The sequence below is a fragment of the Odocoileus virginianus genome, chromosome 1 (genome assembly GCF_023699985.2).
Source record: "Odocoileus virginianus isolate 20LAN1187 ecotype Illinois chromosome 1, Ovbor_1.2, whole genome shotgun sequence".
Taxonomy (NCBI): domain Eukaryota; kingdom Metazoa; phylum Chordata; class Mammalia; order Artiodactyla; family Cervidae; genus Odocoileus; species Odocoileus virginianus.
This window is the reverse complement of record NC_069674.1, coordinates 5,238,772-5,262,490: the sequence shown is the minus strand read 5'-3', so window position 1 is coordinate 5,262,490 and position 23,719 is coordinate 5,238,772. Positions and strand designations below refer to the sequence as shown.

At 43.6% G+C, this 23,719-nt stretch overlaps 1 protein-coding gene across 2 annotated transcripts in view; it reads left to right on the top strand.

Annotated features, from left to right (window-relative positions):
- Positions 1-12,770: 12,770 nt before the first annotated feature.
- The window catches only part of GALNTL5 (polypeptide N-acetylgalactosaminyltransferase like 5), a 57,941-nt gene continuing 46,992 nt past the window's right edge, over positions 12,771-23,719 (top strand). The window contains exons 1-3 of one of the 2 annotated variants that reach the window (XM_020909949.2): positions 12,772-12,997; positions 14,048-14,134; positions 16,567-16,867. In XM_020909949.2, coding sequence (XP_020765608.1) covers positions 16,606-16,867 — 262 coding nt within the window. In that variant the 5' untranslated portion in view covers positions 12,772-12,997; positions 14,048-14,134; positions 16,567-16,605. Of the gene's footprint in view, positions 12,998-14,047; positions 14,135-16,566; positions 16,868-23,719 lie in introns of both variants that reach the window. The other variant, XM_020909950.2, reaches the window with a different exon arrangement.

The following is a 23,719-nucleotide window of genomic DNA, read 5'->3' as shown; positions in this document are numbered from 1 at the left end:
CTTGTTAAAATAAATAAAAAATAATAATAATAAAAAAAGTAAAAGATCATCATATAGTCCAGTTGTCTTTAAACATGACTGCTTATTAGAAACACATCTGGAGCTCTGGAGAAAAAAGTAATACATGGGCATTTGTATTTTTCAAAAACTTTCAAGATAGTTCTGATTCGCATCTGGATTTTAAAAAGTGATTACAGGTTTTTCTGTTAGATCCTAGTTTTGGTGATATAGAATTCTATTATTTTTCTGTTGATCAATCATGATACAATGATATTGAGTAATAGTTACATAATCACAATAGTAAAATATGTTTATCAGTTTTCACAATCAATAGCCAGACAACAAATAAAACATAATTATAATTGCAAGCCATAATGGGAACGTGATTAACCTAACAATATAAAATAATTGCATACAATTTGGGGGGCGGGCAACCAGAGTGATGTGGTAAGTGGAAGTGCATATGTGCACATGTTTTCATCTACCCAGCCACTCAGTCTTTTGGTTGGTGCATTTAATTCATTTACATTTAAGGTAATTATCAGTATGTATGATCCTATTACCTTTTTCTTAATTGTTTTGGGTTTATTTTCTGTAGGTCTTTTCCTTCTCTTGTGTTTCCTGCTTAGAGAAGTTCCTTTAGCATTTGTTGTAAAGCTGGTTTGGTGGTGCTAAATCCTCTTAACTTTTGCTTGTCTGAAAAGCTTTTGATTTCTCCATCAAATCTGGAGAGTCTTGCTGGGTAGAGTATTCTTGGTTGTAGATTCTTCCCTTTCATCACTTTAAATATATCATGCCATTCCCTTCTGGCTTGTAGAGTTTCTGTTGAGAAATCAGCTGATAGCCTGACGGGAGTTCTCTGGTATATTATTTGTCATTTTTCCCTTGTTGCTTTTAGTATTTTATCTGTTTTTAATTTTTGTCAGTTTGATTGCTGTCTGGGTGTGTTCCTCTTTGGGTTTACCTGCCTGGGACCCTCTGTGCTCCCTGGACTTGGTTGACTATTTCCTTCCCCATGTTTGGGAAATTTTCAGCTATTATCTCCTCAAATATTTTCTCAGGGTCCTTTCTCTCTCCCTTCTCCTTCTGGGACCTTGATAATGCAAATGTTGGCTGTTTAATGTTGTGCCAGAGGTCTCTTAGGCTGTCTTCATTTCTTTTCATTCTTTTCTCTATATTCTGTTCTGTGGCATTGATTTCCACCATTCTGTCCTCCAGGTCATTTATCCATTTTTTTTGTGCCTCAGTTATTGTGCCACTGATTCCTTCTAGTGTACTATTCATCTCTGTTTGTCCTTTGGTTCTTCTACGTATTTGGTAAACATTTCTTGTGTCTTCTCAATCTTTGCCTCCATTCTTTTCCCAAGATCCTGGATCGTCTTCACTATTATTATTATGAATTCTTTTTCTGGAAGGTTGCCTGTCTTCACCTCATTTAGTTGTTTTTCTGGGGTTTTATCTTGTCCCTTCATCTGAGACACAACTTTCTGCTTTTTCACCGTGATTAACTTTCTGTAATATAGTTTTTGTTTACCCTCTCTGAGATTCTGTTTTTCTTGCTTCTTCTGTCTGCCCTCTGATGGAGGAGGTTAAGAGGCTTGTGTAAGCTTCCTGATGGGAGGGACTGATGGTGGGAAAAACTGGGTCTTGCTCTGGGCAGGACCTTGCTCAGTAAAGTTTAATCTAATTATCTGCTGATAGGTGGGGTTGCACTGCCTCCCTGGTAGTTGTTTGGCCTGAGGCAGCCCAGCCCTGGGGTCTATGGGCTCTATGGTAGGGTCAGTGGTGAACTCCAAGAGGGTTTATGCCAAGGGGGACCTACCAGTGACCCCGTCCCTGTGGTGAGCCCCTGCCAACCCACGCCTCCACAGGAGGCCTTCCAACACTAGCAGGTAGTTTTGGTTCAGGGTCCTGTGGGGACCCTGTTCCTCTCCTCTGGGTCTTGGTGCATGCGAAATTTTGTTTGTGCCCTCCAAAACTGGAGTCTCTGTTTCCCCCAGTCCTCTGGAAGGCCTATAATCACATTCCGCTGGCCCTCAAGGCCAGATTCCCTGGGGATTCCCAGTCCCTTTGTCGGGTCCCCAGGCTGGGAAGCCTGATATGGGGCTCAGAACATGCATAACAGTGCAAGAACTTCTTTGGTATTCTTATTCTCTAGTCTGTGGGTCACCCTCCCGGCAGGTATGAGATTTGATTTTATCTTGATTGGCGCCCCTTCTACCCTCTCATTGTGGCTTCTTCTTTGTCTTTGGACATGGGGTATCTTTGGATGTGGGAGACCTGGGTTTGATCCCTGGGTTGGGAAAATCCCCTGGAGAGGGGAAGGCTACCCACTCCAGTATTCCAGCCTGGAGAATTCCAGGGAGTGTATAGTCCATGGGGTTGCAAAGGGTCAGACATGACTGAGCAACTTTCACTATCTTGTTTGGGTGGTTCCAGCATCCTCCTGTTTGCAACTTTGATGCTCCTGCAGGTGGAAATGAGCGCACATCCTTCTACTCCATCATCTTGAACTGGAAACCATTGAGCTCAATTCTGACACTACCCACCTGGAGATCGAGTGAGAAACCATGTGTTAAGGGCTCAGTCCCATAGGATCGTCACTACTTCAGACAACCACCTAGGCTGTCGCCTTATTTCTGGCCCATCAGCCACATATCGGAGAGTCCTATGACCCCTCAAGTTCAATTAACTTGCTAGAGCAGCTCACAGAACTCAGAGAAACATTCTGCTTACTAGATTAGCAATTTATGTTGGAAGGGTACAAGTTAGGAACAGCCTGGTGGAAGAGATGCCCAGGAAAAGGTTTATAGACGGGGTTGCAGAGCTGCCAACCCCACCGAATTGCCATGTATTCCCCAACCCGGAAGCTCTCCAGACTCCACACTTTGCAGATGTTTACGGAGGCTTCATCATCACAGAGGCCTGATAGATCATTAGCTCCATTTCCAGCTGCTCTCCCCTCCCAGGAGAGTGGGTGGGGGGAGCAGGGGCTGAGTATTCCAAACTCCTAATCACTGCATCATCCAGGGAATCCCATGGGATTCAGGAGGTCTGTGCCAGGAACCTGGGGCATAGACCAAGCTGCTGCTGCTGCTAAGTCAGTTCAGTCACATCCAACTCTGTGCGACCCCATAGACGGCAGCCCACCAGGCTCCTCTGTCCCTGGGATTCTCCAGGCAAGAATACTGGAGGGGGTTGCCATTTCCTTCTCCAATGCATGCATGCATGCTAAGTCGCTTCAGTCGTGTCCGACTCTGTGCGACCCTATGGACAGCAGCCCACCAGGCTCCTCTGTCCACAGGATTCTCAAGAATACTGGGAAGTATTCTTGAATACTGGGCAAGAATACTGGGGTGGGTTGCCATTTCCTTCTCCAAGAGACCGAGAGAGACACATATTTTCTATCACCTCCCAGGGCCATAGCCTGACCTGTGGGACAAAAGCCAGCTCTCGGGTCATAGTTATTACATGATTGTGTAATAACAAGCCCTTTTCTAGGGAACTGGGCGGTGGCAGCTCTTTTCTGAGAATTCTGGAGGGCTGTGATCTCTCCCTGGGATAATCTTCCTTGGAGGAGGTGCTCTGTTCTGAGTCCTCGGATCCAGGACCTCACCCGGGAGGGAGACATCTGAGTCACGGATGTGTGAGTTGCAGAATCCAGCTTCTGTCTGTGAGGATGAAGACGTGCTAGGTGCTCACTCTTCCTCCAGCACTCTCTTTCTCTTTTTCTTCTCTCCTCCCTTTTCCCCATCCTTCTTCAGGTGCAACCGTGATTCTGTGCCCTGGCAGAGGAGGCTGACGGGCTTCCAGCACAAAGGCCTTTCTGTTCTTCCCTCTCTACCCCTCAGGCTGCTTGCTGGCATCTGTGACCCTGCTCACCTGTGACAGTGCTGCTCACAAGGCAGTTTCTCATGCCTCCCCCAGGTTCCTGAGCTTGGGACCTAGGCAACCTCCAGGCCATCTCTTCCTCCCCCTGGAAGTACCATGCCCCTGCAAGGAGGCCACATGCCCCAGATCCCACCATGGGAGACAGGCTGACCCATTGATCGAGTTTAGAACCATCCCAGAGGCTCATCACCTGAACAGGGAGTTTCACTCTCTCCAGTGTTCTTTCTGTTGCACTACTTTTCTTTCCTCATTCTCATGGTAAAATATACATTGGACTGACGTTGAAGCTGAAACTCCAATACTTTGGCCACCTGATGCGAAGAGCTGACTCATTTGAAAAGACCCTGATGCTGGGAAAGATAGAAGGCAGGAGAAGTGATGGAAGAGGATGAGATGGTTGGATGGCGTCACTGACTCAATGAACATGAGTTTGAGTAAGCTCCAGGAGTTGGAGATGGACAGGGAGGCCTGGCGTGCTGCAGTCCATGGGATTGCAAAGAGTCGGACATGACTAAGCGACTGAACTGAACTGAACTGAAAATATACATGGGGGCTTCCCTGGTGGCTCAGGCAGGAAAGAATCTGCCTGCAATGCAGGAGACCCCGGGTTTGATCCCTGGGTCAGGAAGATCCCCTGGGGAATGGAATGGCAACTCACTCCAGTATTCTTGCCTGGAGAATCCCCTGGACAGAGGAGCCTGGCCAGCTACAGTCCATGGGGTCGCAAGGAGTCGGACAGGACTGAGCGACTAACACTTTTACTTTCAAAATATACATAACATGAAATTTAGCATTTTAACCATTTTTAAGTGTATGGTTCATTAGTGTCTTTATGGGTTTAAAAATTCATTTATTTTTGGCGGCGCGGGTCTTTGTTGTTGCTGGGCTTTGTCTAGTTGGGGTGAGCAGGGGCTACTCTCCCTTGAGGTGTGTGTGCTCCTTTCTGACTGCGGTGGCTCCTCTTGTTTCAGAGCATGGGCCCTAGGCACACGGGCTTTGGTACCTGCCGCATGAGGGTTTGGTCGTTGTGGCTTTCAGGCTCCAGAGTGCAAGCTCAGTAGATGTGGGCCACAGGCTTAGTTACTCCGTGGCATGTGAGATCTTCCCAGACCAGGGATCGAACCCACATCCCCTGCCTTGGCAGGTGGACTCTTATCCACTGCACCATTAGGGAAGTCCTACCGTTCCGTAGTGTTAAGCATATTCACGATCATGGTATGCAGCCATCACCACCATCGTCTCCAAACTTTTCCCTCTCCCTAAATGGAAAATCTGTCCCCAGTAGACTCTTTAACCCCATTCCTCTTCCCCTCCCCGCCACCGTCACCTGGGCACCCTCCAGTCTTCTTCCTGTCTATATGAATTTGATGACTCTAGTAGCACACGAAAGTGGAATTACAGAGTATTTTTCTTTTTGTGACTGACTTATTTCATGCCTTCAAGGTTCATCTGTGTTGTAGCAGGTAACAGGAATACCTTCCTTTCAGAGTTTGAAAAAAGATTCCTTTTCTACATAGACTGCAGTTTACTTATCCATTCATCTGTCGATGGACACTTGGCTCTAGTATTAACTCAGCAAACATCTTTTGAGTGCCACTGATGTAGCAGACATGAGGTTTGTTGCTGGAGATAAGATTGCTGTCGGGGTAACCAGGGGGTCCCTGCCCTCCCAGAGGGGAAAGTGAAGGTGAAGTCACTAAGTCATGTCTGACTCTTTGTGACCCTGTGGTCTGTAGCCCACCAGGCTCCTCTGTCCTTGGGATTCTCCAGGCAAAAATACTGGAGTAGGTTGCCATTTCCTTCTCCAGGGGATCTTCCCAACCCAGGGATCGAACCTGGGTCTCCTGCATTGCAGCAGATGCTTTACCCTCTGAGCCACCAGGGAAGCCCTAGAGGTGATGAGACGCTAAATTGTAATGGCTAGAAGGGATGGTTTACAAAGACACTGATGAAGAGACTAGTCTTAATTTATGTATCCTCCACAATTTTTACTAAAACCTCTGGGCACCTGATTCAAAATGAATGAAATAAGGGACTTCCCTGGTGGTCCTGGGGCTAAGACTCCATGCTTCCACTGCAAGGGGCATGCGTTTGATCCCTGGTTGGGAAACTAGGATCCCACATGCTGCACAGCATGGCCAAAAAATTTAAAAAAAAAAAATTTTTTTTCCAGAGTAAAATAAATAGCAGAAATAGAAGTGGAAAAGCCTGCAAATCATCACACACAGTCTAAATCTGTGAAGGGTCCTCCTAATGGTGAATTTAAATTACATCGACAAACAGCTCTGTTCATCACTGGCTGTAGTTTCTAGCTGCAGCAATAAAACTAGCTAGATCAGCTTTCTCCGTGTTCACTGAATACGTCTCTGGTTTTCTCTGCTGTGCTGGGGAACAGACTCCAAGCACCCGGCTGCAGGCTCCAGAGGACCCTGTGGGTCCCCGTGTCTGCCAGCACTCTGTGAACCCATTATCCCCTTGCTGCAGTGGGCTCTTCACTCTGCAGACATCTCATTAAATTGCACTTTTAAAACACCGTTTGGTTTAGCACTGCATCCTATGATGTGTCTCCTTTACCATGAGTGGTTGCTCTGCAGATTTCTGAACATGTCTGTCCTGACTTAGACAGAGGCCAGACAGGAGCTCAACAGTCCCTGGTTTCATCTAGGTTCTGGCCATGTGTCCTTGGGTGCCGGCTGTCATTATATTCATTGATACATCTGGTCTTTGTTGTTGTTCAATGGCTAAGTCATCTCCAACTCTTCATGACCCCATGGACTGCAGCACGCCAGGCTTCCCTGGCCTTCACTGTCTCCCAGAGTTAGCTCAAACTCATATCCATTGAATCAGTGATGTCATCCAACCATCTTGTCTTTGGTCATCCCCTTCTCCTCCTGCCCTCAATCTTTCCCAGCATCAGGGTCTTTTTCAGTGAGCCCACTCTTTGCATCAGATGGCCAAAGTATTGGAATTTGGCTTCAGTATCAGTCCTTACAATGATTATTCAGGGTTGGTTTCCTTTAGGATGGACTAGTTTGAGCTCCTTGCAATCCACGCAATTCTGAAGAGTCTTCTCCAGCACCGCAATTCAAAAGTACCAATTCTTCGGGGCTCAGCCTTCTTTATGGTTCAGCTCTCACATCCATACATGACTCCTGGAAAAACCATAGCTTTGACTATAATGACCTTTGTAGGCAAAATGATGTCTTTACCAGATAAAGACAATAAATAAATGTAGAGTAAAGAAATCTGCTGTGCAGGAGACCCGGGTTTGATCTCTGAATTGGGAAGATCTCCTGGAGAAAGGCATGGCTACCCACTCCAGTATTCTTGCCTGGACAATTCCATGAACAGAGGAGCCTGGTGGGCTACAATCCATGGGGTCTCAAAGAGTCGGACACAACTGAGTGACTAAAACACACACACACACACACACACACACGCACGTATCAGGTCACTGGATTGTTCTAGGTCTCCCTCTTGTGGGCCATCTATGAAATAGAACACACCAACTACTTTTAGTAGATACTGTGAAGAATCTTACAGATAATAAAGAATCGATTTCTGTGAATCCTAAGAGCTGAATAGGACATTTCATTCATTTTATTTCAAAATATTGCAAACTTATAAAAAGTATATAGAGTAATATAAAAATACTCATGCACCCACACACCGACTTTATCGAATCTTACCATTTTACCCCATATTTACTTTAGATATTTTAAAAAATAAAATAGATAAAGCTGAGGGCTGTGTATTTCCTTTGCTGCACACACAGAGAGAATAAGATAACCATTAGTCTGATTTTTCCATACATATTTTTGCTGAAACTGACGCTCCAACACTTTGGTCACCTGTATGAAGAACTGACTCACTGGAAAAGCCCCTGATGCTGGGAAGGACTGAGGGCAGGAGAAGGGGGCAACAGAGGACAAATGGTTGGATGCCATCACTAACTCAATGAACATGAGCTTGAGCAAACTCTGGGAGGCAGTGAAGGACAGAGGAGCCTGGCGTGCTGCAGTCCGTGGAGTCGCAAAGAGCTGGACGCGACTTATTGACTGAGCAAAAACAGCAACACAACCACAAATCTATTCTCTATGCCTGTGAATCTGTTTCTGGTCCATAGATAAGTTCATTTGTGTTGCATTTTAGATTCCACATATAAGTGATAGTATATGATATTTGTCTTTTTCTGTCTGACTTACTCACATAGTATGATAATCTCTAAGTCCATCCATGTGGCTGCAAATGGCATTATTTCATTCTCTTAAATGCCTGAGTAGCATTCCATTGTATTAATACATAGGTACCACATCTTCTTTATCCATTCATCTGTCAATGGACACTTAGGTTGCTTCCATGTCTTGGCCATGGTGAGCAGCGCTGCTGTGAACATAGGGATACATGTATCTTTTTTAATTAGAGTTTCATCTTTTCTGGATATGCCCAGGAGTGGCACTTCTGGATCATGTGGTAACTCTATTTTTAGTTTTTTAAGGAACCTCCATGCTGTTTTCCACAGTGGCAGCACCAACATTCCCACCAACAGTGCAGGAGTGTTCCTTTTTCCCCACACTTTCTCCAGCATTTGGTGTCTGTAGACTTTTTAATGATGTCCATTCTGACTGGTGTGAAATGATACCTCATTGTAGTTCTGATTTGCATTTCTCTAATAATTAACTAGCTCATCTGTCTTTCTTGTACTAGCCATCCTTACAGGTGTGAAGGATCATATACAGTTTGCAAGTAATTTCTTCCATTCTATGAGTTGTCTTTTCACTATCTTGAAGGTGGCCTTTGAAGCAGAAAGTCTTAGAATTTGACAGAGTCTGTAGATTTTAATACAGATATTCAGGGTACCAAGTAGCCCTCTTCTGCACATTGATTCCCAACTGGGATTTTTTAAAATTGAAGTAGAGTTGATTTATAATATTTTAGGTATACAGTAAAGTGATTCCATTATATATATAAATATATTAATATATATGTGTATACATGTACCCCTATATTCATAGCAGCACTATTTACAATAGGGAAGACATGGAAATAACAGAAAAACAGAAATAAAAGTCAGGTGGAAGGAAAGAGGACAGGGAAGTGTGTTTTCTAGCTGTTCTCTGCTCAGCCCCCAGAGGAGCTCTGAATTGCTTCCGAGCTCCTACGAGCTGCCTGTGCTGTGTAGGTCTGACCCAGTTCTTTGGGGCACAGGGCTCTGTGCATTTTCTAATAAAACTTCCTCCTTTTATTTTTAAGTCAGAGTGGGAGTTAAGTAATCCAAAACCCATCAGAGCCTGACATGCCTCATATTGGACATCTACTTGAATTAAAGGAGAAAAGCGCTAGGGTGTTTCCTTGCTTTTGTTTTTACTAAGACAACAATATGTGGGCTATTTATCAGAGTCGTTACTGTTTACTTCAGAAGAAAATGATGTCCAAAATAGAACAATCGAAGCAAACTAGAAGTGAAAGTTAGCAAGTGTTACAGGATGTCGACAGGAAGCAGAATGTGTGGTGTGGAAATGAAACCCCTTTTTTAAAAAAAGCACATGAAGAGCTCAGTGGATGAGGGCATCGTTTTCTTAGCAGGAGTCAAAGGGTGAAGACACCTCTGCATGTGCCTGGGTCCTAATCTCTTCTTCTTAGGGCCCACCCACAAGACCTCATTTTACCTTATTCACCTCTTTCAAGGCCCAGTCTCCAAACACAGTCACATTCTGAAGCACAAGGGGTTAGGACTCCAACATACGAATGGGAGGCAGGGACACCATTCAACCCATAATCGGATCAGATGATATGTGGACAGTGGTGTCAGCAACTAAGGTCAGCAGGGAAGACACTCTTGTCCTCTCCTCTCACTCTCATCCCTGTACTACTTTTAAAACAACATTTATCTATGTGGCTGCATAAATAACTAAGCAGGTCTTAGTTGCGGCATGTGGGACTTAGTTCCCCAAGCAGGGATGGAAGCTGGGACCCCTTGCACTGGGAGCTCAGGCTCTTAGCCACCGGACCAGCGGGGAAGTCCCTTCCTTATAGTACTTTTACCTACTGCTTACCCAGCTGATATTCTCCTCAAAGTTCCCACCATGGTGATTGTCCTTAAGACCTACTTAAATCAGCTTTAAAAGGATGGGTGTGAGGAAAGCATGCCGTGTTATTTACCCTCACTATTCCTCAGACGGGCTGCGCCTCTCACCCCAGCAAAGAAAGGGGCCATCCCACACCTTAGATTCTTTTTATTATTATTATTTTTTATTAAAGTCTAGTTGATTTACACTGTTGCTTTAATGTCTACTGTACAGCAATTTTAAATTTATTTTTAATTGATGTATAGTTGATTGGGGGAGGGGTCGCAAGAGTCGGACTCGACAAAACAATAGTCCATTTAAAATGCTGTAAACCTTGGATTCTTTAGCATCCTTTCCCTGCAGGTACAAAAGTGGGTGGCTTCCACTTCAAATCGTGTGTGCATGCTCAGTCGCTAAGTCATCTGAGTCTTTGTGACCCCATCGACTGTAGTCCGCCAGGCTCCTCTGTCCCTGGGATTTCTCAGGCCAGAATACTAGAGTGGGTTGCCATTTCCTTCTCCAGGGTATCTTCCCTGCCCTGGGATGAAATCTGCATCTCCTGCATCGGCAGGTGGATTCACTGCCCCACCTGGAAGCCCCTCCACTTCCACTTCAAATCACGCTGATGTTTTATGGATTCACAGCAGAATTCCTAGCTGTGTGCTAGAGTCCAAGGTACAAAAATGAGGGGACTTCCCTGGTGGTCCAATGTTTAAGACTCTGAGCTTCCAATGTGAGGGGTGTGGATCCAATCCCTGGTCTGGGAACTAAGATCCCACATGCCCCACAGTGTGGCCAGAAAAAAAAGAAGATTCAAAGATGAACAAGAAACAGTCCCTCCTCTCCTGGAGCTCACAGCCTGGTAGGAAGGAACCACCAGCAGCTACTGTTAGTTTGCATTAAAACCGACAGCAGTCATCCCCATGATACTAGCTCAACCAAACTTCATGCCAGGACATTACCACGTTTCCCTGGAAAAACCGTCCTTCAGTGTTATCCCGTGACTCTCCATGATGGTTCAATGCTTCTCCTCTTGTGGATTTTCTTCAAATTGCAATATGCCTACTCCTCCTCCAAATGCTTCACATTGTAGGCCATCAGCATTACCCTCCCCCTTTAGAGATCAGACAGCCAGGCTCAGAGACGTTATATCAGCATTTTTCAAACTGAACAGAATCATATAATTGTTCATTGACTCTGCAGATGGTTTCTTAGATGAAGAATTTTTTTTTTTTCTCACATTAAGCCTTAAGTGTAAGCTGAGTATGTCAATCAGATAAAGGCATAGATGTTCTGGTCAAGGAAAGAATACTGCCCACCCCAGGAACTCACACCCACTCCCAGGATTAAGAAGCACCCAGGAAAAGTTCCAGAGGGACCCAGAGGGGGTCAGAATGTAGCCTCTTGCTGGGTGGCCATTGGTTAAGCTAATCTTATTGTTATTTGGTCGTGTCCAACTCTTTGCGACCCCATGGACTGTAGCCCGCCAGGCTCCTCTGTCCATGGGATTTCCCAAGAATACCGGAGTGGGTTGCCCTCTCCTTCTCCAGGGGATTTTCCCCACCCAGGGATCGAACGCTCGTCCCTTATGTCTCCTGCATTGGCAGGCGGGTTCTTTACCTCGTGTCACCTGGAAAGCCCAGAGGTGTAAGAGATGAGGGTTCAGCCCCTGGGTTGGTAACATCCCCTGGAGGAGGGCATGGCAACCCACTCCAGTGTTCTTGCCTGGAGAATCTCATGGACAGAGGAGCCTGGCGGGCTATGGTCCACAGGGTCGCAAGGAGTAGGACACAACCTAAACAACCTAGCATCCGCTGTCTTGCTCAGTGTCAGTGTTATGTATGTGGGATTCTCCCTCTTCTGTGGCTCTGTGGCTCAGTCATTTCACTGCTACTGTGCATTCCATTATATGGAGAGTCACAGTTTATTCATTCTCCTACTGATGACATTTGGGTCCTTTCCAGTTGGGGGTGATTGTAAATAAAAGCTTACTTTTTAATATTAATATTATGATAAAGGGACCTTTTCTTTGGGCCTGTCTAAAGGAGATTCTGGGCTTCCCTGGTGGCTCAAAGGGTGAAGCATCTGCCTGTGATATGGGAGACCCAGGTTCAATCCCTGGGTCGGGAAGATCCCCTGGAGAAGGAAATGGCAACCCACTCCAGTATTCTCATCTGAAGAATCCCATGGACAGAGGAGCCTGATGGGCTACAGTCCACAGGGTCGCAAAGAGTCGGACACGACTGAGCGACTACACTTTACACTTTAAAGGAGAGTCGAAGTTATGCTTGAAGGTCATTATTGGTTGTCCAGGGGCATTATATCTGCCCCTGGAAAGATATCAAAATCTCAACTCAGCCCTTTCGTCTCATGTACCAGCAGATGTCTGGTCCAAGGAAAAACACTAAGTCAGCCTCCTGAATTTGGGGGAGGGTCAGGTCTTGTTAAGAGACAAGAAATTTCACAAGTGTTTGGCTGAACTCATGTACTAATGTCTAAAGTTGAGCAATAGGGTAAGAAATAAAAAGGCAGCCAAGTAACCCTTTGGCTCATCTTTAAGTCTCTTGAGATGTTCTGAAGGCTTCTTCATTTTTTTTTTAAGTTTATTTCAGAAACGCCAAAACCCTAGAGAAGGCTAGGATTTCATCTTGGCCGAAGCAAGGGCTTTCCTATTTCCTCAGCAGAGGAGCGAGGGTTCTGAGACTGTCCGGAAAGACCCTTCCAGCTTTGGAATTCCTGGATCGTGCCCACTGATTGGGGCTCCCAGGCAGGGCCACTGGGGCTGGCGAGCTCCTCTATGATGTCACAGGGCTTTGTGAGGCAGCCTGGGGCAGCCTGTGTTCTGAGCCCCGCCATGCAGGCAGGGGACCCGGCACAATCAAGTAATTTGCTCAGAATCCAGGCGCCACTGAGTCAGCCACTCAGGACGAAATTCCATCTTTGAGATCATTTGTTGAGCATAGAGTCCTGCCCAAATCTGCCTATGACCCAGCTTGGAGAATACATCGACTCCATAGCAACCAGTGTTTGTCTCAGTGGTAGGTGGCTGAGATCCATATGCTGAAAAGTGAGAAGATGGGGAGGGGGTGTCCTTTCACATAGAAAAAGTGAGCGCAGTGCATCAAATCTCTGAATTTTTGAATAGGACGCTGGCTCTGGGGATCAAGATTAAGGTCAGATTTTTCAGGCTGGGTTATGCCACCCAAGAGTCTTACTGGGCATCGTAATAACTTTAGTTCTTAAAAATCAGGGCCAGTTCTCATTGTATACCACAAAGGTACACCTTTTGTACTTCTTAAGGTTTATACAAAATGAAAGTACTACTTATTAAAAAAGCAAAATAGAAAAAAAAAAAAAAAACACCTCTTCCTAGTATCAGAAGCAATCAATCCTAAAGGAAATCAACCCTGAATACTCACTGGAAGGACTGATGCTGAAGCTGAGGCTCCAATACTTTGGCCACTTGATGTGAAGAGCTGACTCACTGGAAAAGACCTTTTATTGGGGTTCAGTCGCTCAGTCGTGTCTGACTCTTTGTGACCCCATGGACTTATGCAGCCCACCTCTTTGCAACCCAATGGACTGCAGCTCGCCAGGCTTCCCTGTCCTTCACCACCTCCCGGAGCTTGCTCAAACCCATGTCCACTGAGTCAGTGATGCCATCCAGCCATCTCATCCTCTGTCATCCCCTTCTCCTGCATCTTTCCCTTCCCTCATCAGGGAAAAGATCTTGTGCAGAGATCACTATTAAGACTGTTCTAGGAAAGCAAAGGATTACAAATACTGATTATTTGCAGAAAAAAATTAGCTGTGACATTACGTAAAGCATGGTCATGTTTTCCTGGCTCAGAGACTTACATTTTAAAACTCAATGACCGTAAATACAGATTTAGTTTAGGGTTTTGGTTTCTTGGTGTGTGTGTGCATGTGTGCATGTGTTAGTGATTTTTAGCAGCATTCTTTTCTGTTTTACTGCTTTCTTTTCATTAACTCAGGGGTTTTTTTTTAATGCACTTAACATTTTACTTGCTATACATATAAATTATCTTTGAAATATGGTTTAACAAATTAATTCTGTATTTTTCCAGCATGTAAGTTTTAGTGAAGAAAATAATCGAACATGATTTTCCTCTGAGACGGCAGAGTTGAAAAGCCAGTCACAGACCTATCTCTTGGTAGGAGACGTTTTCTGTGTTTTGCGGGAGTGTCGGGGAGGGTGCAGGGGTGGGGAGGATGGGAGATGAGGTCCGTGTTCCTCTGCTTTAAGAAAATCTAATGTAGGATAACTTACGTTAGTAAAATAAGAAGTCTGGAGGGAGAGAGATTTTTATGTGGTCACATCTAAAGAAAACTTTCCCCAGTGTTCTTTTTATGTATATCTTTTCATTTTATATTGGAGTATAGGGAAGCCCTGGTGGCTCAGCGGTAAATGCCAATGCAGGAGACATGGGTTCAGTACCTGGGTTGGGAAGATCCCCTGGAGAAGGGCATGGCTACCCACTCCTGTATTCTTGCCTGGAGAATCCCATGGACAGAGGAGTTTGGCGGGCTACAGTCCATGGGGTCACAAAGAGTCGGACAGGACTGAGCAACTAAACAACAAAGAGTTGATTTGCAACATTGTGTTAGTTTAAGGTATACAGCAATGTGATTCAGTTATATACATACACGTATCTATTCTTTCCCACTTTTCCTTAGTATAGTAGAATTCCAGAGAATGTCGATTTATTGTCCAGTAATACTTCTGTCGTACGAATTCAAGTGTATATTTTGTATATTAAACTTGGTGGCCTCCCTTCACTAGTTTAACCTCCCTTTAACTAGTTTCTAATTCCTTTTGGGTTTTGGAGAACCTCAAAACAGAAGCCTCTTAAAATGACATTAAATAGGACGATGTTCAAACAGCTTCATTCTCTTTCCAGTTCCTTTAATCCGCCCATTTTCCCTCATTAAAAGTTATCTTCTTCTCTTACACATTGGCTATTTCTTCTTTTTATAATTAATTAACTTATTTGGTTGCTCTGGATCTTTGTTGGTTACATGTAGGCTTTCTCTAGTGGCAGTGCCCAGGCTTCTCATTGTGGTGGCTTCTCTTGTTGCAAAGCACAGGCTTTAGGCACATGGGCTTCAGTAGCTGCAACATGTGAGCTCAGTAGTAGTCTAGTAGGTTGAGTTGCTCCTTGGCATGTGGAATCTTCCAGGACCAAGGATTGAACCTATGTCCCCTACATTGTCAGGCAGATTCTTATCCACTGTACCACCAAGGAAATCCTGATAGTTCTTTCCTTAATCAAGTGTTTCATTTTTAAAGGGATTATTCATTCAATCAGCAAACCTTTATTGTGCGACCAAGATCTTGGTGAGGGTGTTGGGTCCTCTGTGCTTGGAGAATGCTCCTGTGTTAGTAAACTGCCGAATCCAGCTTTACACACCCGCGCCCTTTACCTGGCATCCTCAGGACTCCTCCCAGACACACGGCCTGACTCCACTGGTGGTGCTGCTTGGGCCCTGCAGATCTCAGGAACAGACTCTCCTCCATGGGGGTGGGTCTTGCACTTTCCCAGCCATGCTATGATGTGACTTGGCCCTTGTTACTGATCCGGTGGCCAGGAGTGGACTTGAGACCGAGACTTAAAGTGACTGTAGCATTCCACAGTCCCATCAGTGGGGCATACACTGCTCCTTGCCCACTTTCTTTCCACCATGGGATGTTGCATGTTTTTATTAATACATTTCTAACGGTCTGATTGGGGCTTCCCTGGTAGCTCAGCTGGTAAAGAATCCACCTGCAATGCAGGAGACCCTGGTTCGATTCCTAGGTTGGGAAGATCCCCTGGAGAAGGGATAGGCTACCCACCCCAGTATTCTTGGGCTTCCCTGGTGGCTCAGATGGTAAAGACTATGCCTGCAATGCAGGAGACCTGGGTTCAATCCCTGGGTCAGGAATATCACCTGGAGAAGGGCATGGCAACCCACTCCAGTATCCTTGCCTGGAGAATCCCCGTGGACAGAGGAGCCTGGTGGGCGACAGTCCATGGGGTCACACAGATTAAGTGACTAACCAGCAGCAGCGACAGTCTGACCAGCGTCAGATCTGCTTTTTTAAAAGAGACCTATGCTATCACTCCTACATGGGCTGAGCATGTGTAGGGATGAAAAACCCTTCTTTCACATTTTTTCCTTTAGTTTTATCTCAGGAGTTTGGGTCAATGACTTTAAATGATATTGTATGTTTTATAAGCATGTTATACATTTTGACTTTAAGAAATCTTATGAGGGGACTTCCTTGGGGATCTGCACTCCCAATTCAGGGGGCCTGGGTTTGATCCCTGCTCAGGGAACTAGATCCTACATTCTGTTACTAAGAGCCCACCCTCGGCATGAAGATCCTGCATGGCACAACTACACCCCAGCAGAAATCTTATGAATATGGAGTTTTAAGAGTTTTTTTTCTAAGGGTACACTTTATCTTATCAAAGTATGAGATAAGCACTGATGTCAAAATGATCCTGTTTTAGAAACACTGTAAATTGAATTTAAGCCAAGTAGACGATCTCCACACCATCAAAATATCTAATACAGCTTCTCGTAAATCTTTCTGGTTTAGGAAATATTAAAATGGACCTTCAAAAATGCTAGGTTTACAATGAGAAATGTTATAATTCAGTGCTTACTCTGTGCCTCCGTGACATTCGGCATCTGGATAGCCGTCTTTAGTATTTATCTTCGCTACAATCATGTGAAGAAGCAAGCGAAGATCCAGGAGAAAGGAAATCCGTTCATCTGGTCGCTTGGAGAAAAACTGCAAAGTAAACCTGATTCAGCGCACATCCCGAGAGCTTACAACGTGAGAGTGGAGAGGCAAAGTGAGGATGAGCCTGCAGAACCGAAGTCGTTGCTAAGATTGGGTAAGTACTTTGATTTCCTCTGTTAGCCATGGTAAGGGAAAAATATACCATACATTGAATATTGGGAAGAGGGAAGAGACTACCCTTTTTAGAGCAATGCAATTGTAAATTATGAAGTATTTCATATATGTTCATATATATATATATATATATATACCCACAGAGAGAAAATAACACAAACAGGCTTGTATGTATTTGCGTCATGAATGTGAGAATTTTAAAGTAATTTGCTATATTTGCTTCAGATACCTTTTTGTGTTTCTAAGAAATAAATTTTAATAGGTACAGTAAAACCTTCAACCCCATTCCCCTCCTCCCTGGATAGCTTCCTCATTTTCTTTAAGCAAAGTATAGCATGTATTTGAAGCATATTTGTAGCTGTTCTAGAATGAATTGCAATGCCCCTATGAATATTCACATATAAGTCTTTGTATAAAAATATTCTGTTTCTCTTAGGTAAATACCTTGGTATAGGATGGATGGTTCATATGGAAGCTGTATGCTTAACTTTTTCTAAATCCAGCTTATACATCTGGAAGTTCTCAGTTCACATACTGTTGAAGCCTAGCTTGAAGGAGTTTGAGCATTATCTTGGGAGCATGTGAAGTAAGGGCAATTGTACAGTAGTTTGAACATTCTTTGGCATTGCCCTTCTTTGGGATTGCAGTGAAAACTGACTTTTTCCAGTCCTGTGAACACAGCTGAGTTTTCCAAATTTGCTGGCAAATTGAGTGCAGCACTTTCACAGCATCATCTTTTAGGATTTGAAATAGTTCAACTGAAATTCCATCACCTCCACTAGCTTTGTTCATAGTAATGCTTCCTAAGGCCCACTTGACTTCACACTTCAGGATGTCTGGCTATGGGTGAGTGACCCCAGGATAGTGGTTGTCCAGATCTTTAAGAACTTTTTTGTATAGTTTTTCTGTGTATTCTTGCTACCTCTTCTTAATCTCTTCTGCTTCAGTTAGGTCCTTAGCCTTACTGTCCTTAATTGTGCCCATCTTTGCATGAAATGTTCCCTTGGTATCTCCAATTTTCTAGAAGAGATCTCTAGTCTTTCCTATAATATTGTTCTCTATTTCTTTGCATTGTTCACTTAAGAAGACTTTCTTATCTCTCCTTGCTATTCTCTGGAACTCTGCATTCAGTTGGGTATATCTTTCCCTGTCTCCCTTGCCTTTTACTTCTCTTCTTTTCTCAGCTAAATTTGTAAAGCCTCCTCAGACAACCACTTTGCCTTCTTGCATTTCTTTGGGATGGTTTTGGTCAACACCTACTGTACAATGTTACAAACCTCAGTCCATAGTTCTTCAGGCACTCTACCATATCTAATCCCTTGAATCTATTTGTCACTTCCACTATAATTACAAGGGATTTGATTTAGATCATAACTGAATGATCTAGTCGTTTTCCCTACTTTCTTCAACTTAAGCCTGAACTTTGCAATAAGGAGCTCATGATCTGAGCCACAGTCAGCTCCAGGTTTTATCATGATCCGAACCTCTGTCATTCATTGGATCATAGAGAAAGCAAGGGAATTCCAGAGAAACTGATACTTAACACTTCATTGACTACACTAAAGACTTTGGCTGACCAGAAAATTACTAGAGCTAATCAACGAATACAGTAAAGTTGCAGGATATAAAATTAACACGCAGAAATCTCTTGCATTCCTATACACTAACAATGAGAAAACAGAAAGAGAAATTAAGGAAACAATACCATTCACCATTGCAACAAAAAGAATAAAATACTTAGGAGTATATCTACCTAAAGAAACAAAAGACCTATACATAGAAAACTATAAAACACTGATGAAAGAAATCAAAGAGGACACAAACAGATGGAGAAATATACTGTGTTCATGGATTGGAAGAATCAATATTGTCAAAATGGCTATACTACCCAAAGCAATCTATAGATTCAATGCAATCCCTATCAAACTACCAACAGTATTTTTCACAGAACTAGAACAAATAATTTCACAATTTGTATGGAAATACAAAAAAACCTCGAATAGCCAAAGTAATCCTGAGAAAGAAGAATGGAACTGGAGGAATCAATCTGCCTGACTTCAGACTATACTACAAAGCCACAGTCATCAAGACAGTATGGTACTGGCACAAAGACAGAAATATAGATCAATGGAACAGAATAGAAAGCCCAGAGATAAATCCACGAACCTATGGTCACCTTATCTTCGACAAAGGAGACAAGGATATACAATGAAAAAAAGACAACCTCTTTAACAAGTGGTGCTGGGAAAACGGGTCAACCACCTGTAAAAGAATGAAACTAGAACACTTTCTAACACCATACACAAAAATAAACTCAAAATGGATTAAAGATCTAAATGTAAGACCAGAAACTATCAAACTCCTAGAGGAGAACATAGGCAAAACACTCTCCGACATAAATCACAGCAGGATCCTTTATGACCCATATCCCAGAATTTTAGAAATAAAAGCAAAAATAAACAAATAGGACCTAATGAAACTTAAAAGCTTTTGCACAACAAAGGAAACTATAAGCAAGGTGAAAAGACAGCCCTCAGATTGGGAGAAAATAATAGCAAATGAAGCAACAGACAAAGGATTAATCTCAAAAATATACAGGCAACTCCTCCAGCTCAACTCCAGAAAAATAAATGACCCAATCAAAAAATGTCTCCAAGGAAGACATACAGATGGCTAACAAACACATGAAAAGATGCTCAACATCACTCATTATCAGAGAAATGCAAATCAAAACCACAATGAGGTACCATTATACGCCAGTCAGGATGGCTGCTATCCAAAAGTCTACAAGCAATAAATGTTGGAGAGGGTGTGGAGAAAAGGGAACCCTCTTACACTGTTGGTGGGAATGCAAATTAGTACAGCCACTATGGAAAACAGTGTGGAGATTTCTTAAAAACCTGGAAATAGAACTGCCATATGACCCAGCAATCCCACTTCTGGGCATACACACCGAGGAGGCCAGATCTGAGAGAGACACGTGCACCCCAATGTTCATCGCAGCACTGTTTATAATAGCCAGGACATGGAAGCAACCTAGATGCCCATCAGCAGATGAATGGATGAGGAAGCTGTGGTACATATACACCATGGAATATTACTCAGCCATTAAAGAGAATTCAGTTGAATCAGTTCTAATGAGGTGGATGAAACTGGAGCCCATTATACAGAGCAAAGTAAGCCAGAAAGATAAAGACCATTACAGTATACTAACACATATATATGGAATTTAGAAAGATGGTAACGATAACCCTATATGCAAAACAGAAAAAGAGACTCAGATGTATAGAACAGACTTGTGGACTCTGGGAGAAGGCGAGGGTGGGATGTTTCAAGAGAACAGCATTGAAACATGTATATTATCTAGGGTGAAACAGATCACCAGCCCAGGTTGGGTGCATGAGACAAGTGCTCGGGCCTGGTGCACTGGGAAGACCCAGAGGGATCGGGTGGAGAGGGAGGTGGGAGGGGGGACCGGGATGGGGAATACATGTAAATCCATGGCTAATTCATTTCAATGTATGACAAAAACCACTGCAATGATGTAAAGTAATTAGCCTCCAACTAATAAAAATAAATGGAAAAAAAAATAAAATAAAAATAAAAAGAGTCTTCTCCAAAAAATAAAAATAAAAAATAAAGACTTTGGCTGTATGGATCACAAGAAACTGTGGAAAATGCTTAAAGGGATGGAATATCAGACTACCTTACCTGTCACCTGAGAAACGTGTATGCAAGCCAAGAAGCAACAGTTAGAAGTGGACACAGAACAATGGACTGGTTCAAAATTTTGAAAGGAGTACGTCAAGGCTGCATATTGTCACCCTACTTATTTAACTTATATGCAGAGTACATCATAAGAAATGCTGGGCTGGATGACTCATAGTCGGAATCAAGATTGCCAGGAGAAATATCAACAACCTCAGATATGCAGATGATACCACTCTAATGGCAGAAAGCAAAGAGGAACTAAAGGGCCTCTTGATGAGGGTGAAAGAGGAGAGTGAAAAAGCTGGCTTAAAACTCAACAGTCAAAAACCTAAGATCATGGCATCTGGTCCCATCACTTCATGGCAAAGAGAAGGGGAAAAAGTAGAAGCAGTGACAGATTTTGTTTTCTTGAACTCCAAAATCAGTGCAGACAGTTAACTACAGCCATGAAATTAAAAGACACTGACTCCTTGGTAGGAAAGCTCTGACAAACCTAGACAGCCTATTAAAGAGCAGAGACATCAGTTTGCCAACAAAGGTCCATATAGTCAAAACTATGGTTTTTCCAGTAGTCATGTACAGATGTCAGAGTTGGACCGTAAAGAAGGCTGGGTGCCAAAGAATTGATGCTTTCAAACTGTGGTGCTGGAGAAGATTCTTGAGAGTCCCTTGGACTGCAAGGAGATCAAACCAGTCAATCCTAAAAGAAATCAGTCTTGAATAGTCATTGGAAGGACTGATGCTGAAGGTAGAGCTCCAATACTCTGGCCACCTGATGTGAAGGATTGACTCATTGGAAAAGACCCTGATGCTGGGAAAGATTGAAGGCAGGAAGAGAAGGGGACAACAGAGGATGAGATGGTTGGATGGCATCATTGACTCAATGGACATGAGTTTGAGCAAGCTCCAGGAGATAATGAAGGACAGGGAAGTCTGGCTGCTGCAGTCTATGGGGTTGCAGAGAGTCATACGTGACTTAGCAACTGAACCACAACAAAATGCTCAGCTTTAAAGAAAATGACAAACCGTGTTCCAAAGTAAGGGTGCCATTTTCTATTCCCTTCAGCAGTGGAGGAGAATCCATTTTCTCCAGATTGGTCAACAGCTGACATGGTCAGATATTTAGATTTTAGCCATTATGATGGGTGAGAAATGGTAGGTATCAGTGTAGCCTTAATTTGCATTTTCCTAGGACTAAGGATTTTTGAGCACCTTTTCATGTGCTTAATGGCTGCACATCCATCTTCTTTTGTAAGGTATTTCTCCAAGTCTTCTGTCCACCTTTTTATTTATTTATGGCTGTGCTGGGTCTTTGTTGCTGTGTAGGCTTTTCTCTCATTGAGGCGAGTGGGGGTTACTCTCTAGTTATGGTGTGTGGGCTTCTCTTATTTCAGAGCACGGGCTCTAGGAGCTAGGACTTCAGTAGTTTTGGCACTTGGGCTTAGTTGCTCAGAGGCATGTGGTATCTTCCCAGATCAGGGATCAAACCTGTGTCTCCTGCATTGGCAGGCAGATTCTTTACCACTGAGCCACCAGGGAAGTCCCTGTCCATTTTTAAATTGGGATGTTTGTCTTCTGATTTCTAAGACTTTAAAAATATATTCTAGTTTCAAATCCTTTGATATGTGAGTTGCAAATATTTTGCACAAGTCTGTGCCTTCTCTTTTCATTCTTTTTAAAACTGAGATGTAATTGGTATATAACATTATGCTTATTTTAGGTGTACAACAATGATTTTACATATGTATACATTACAAGCACTTCCCCAGTGGTTCAGCAGTAACGAATCCACCTGCAATGCAGGAGAGGTGGGTTCTATCCCTGAGTTGGGAAGATCCCCTGGAGGAGGGCATGAAACCTACTCTGGTGTTCTTACCTGGAGAATCCCATGGACAGAGGAGCCTGGTGGGCTACATACAGTCCATAGGGTCACAAAGATTAGACAGGACTGAAGAGACTGAGCAGGCACGTATGCACACGTGTATTGCAAAACAGTTACCACAATAAATTTCATTAACATCCATCATCACACATAGTTAGATTTTTTTCATGTGATGATAATTTTTAAGGTCTACTCTCTTAGCAACTTTCAAGTGTACAATACAGTATGTAATACAGCATATTAACAGTAGTCACCATGCTGTACATTTTTATTCTCTTTTGAAGGGTTTTATTCAAGAAGCATTATAAAATAAAAGGTGCCTTTTATTCAATAAGCCAGGTGGCACAGTGGGAAAGAATTCGTCTGCCAAAACAGGAGACACAAGAGATGCGGGTTCAATCCCTGGGTCAGGAAGATCCCCTGGAGTAGGAAATGGCAATGCACTCCAGGCTTCTTGCCTCAAAAATTACAAGGACAGAGGAGCCTGGTGGGCTACAGTCCATGGGGTCACAAAGAGTCGGACATGACTGAACACAGAACATATTCCAGAAGCAAAATTTACTTCTCCTTAGTGAGGAGGAGAGCCTGATTTCAATTCTTCTAGGTTTCTTTGAGGTTTGTTTTATGATCCAGGGTATGGTCTATCTTGGTGAATGCTCCATGGATACTTGAAAAAAAAATTGTATTCTGATATTGTTAGGTGAAGTGTTTCATATATATATATAAAATCCCAATTAGATCTGGTTGGTTGATTGTATTGTTCAGTTCTTCTGTATCCTTGCTGAGTTTCTGGCTGGTAGTTCTGACAGTTGTTAAGAGTGGGTGTTGAAGACCCTGATTATAATTGTGGGTTTCTCTGTTTCTACTTTCAACTCTATTGGGCTGTTTCATGTATTTTGAGGCTGGTTTTTGGCATGCTTCTATTTAGAATCATTATGTATTACTCCCTGGAGAAGGAAATGGCAACCCACTCCAGTATTCTTGCCCGGAAATTCCACGGACAGAAGAGCCTGGCGGTCTGCAGTCCGTGGGGTCAGAGAGTTGGGTACTATTGAGCAACTGAGCACGCATATGTATTACTGGGAGCCACAGGGGGCGCTGTGGTTCTCCCGTTGGTGCTGGTTGGACTAGAGTGGCTGTTGCCAAAAGTTTTCCGCGGTTTTGTTTGTCCCCTTTCCTGGCCCTGTGGCTAGGCGGAACAGGCTTATCTGGGAGCTCGTTTTGTCTGCGCCTATTAGT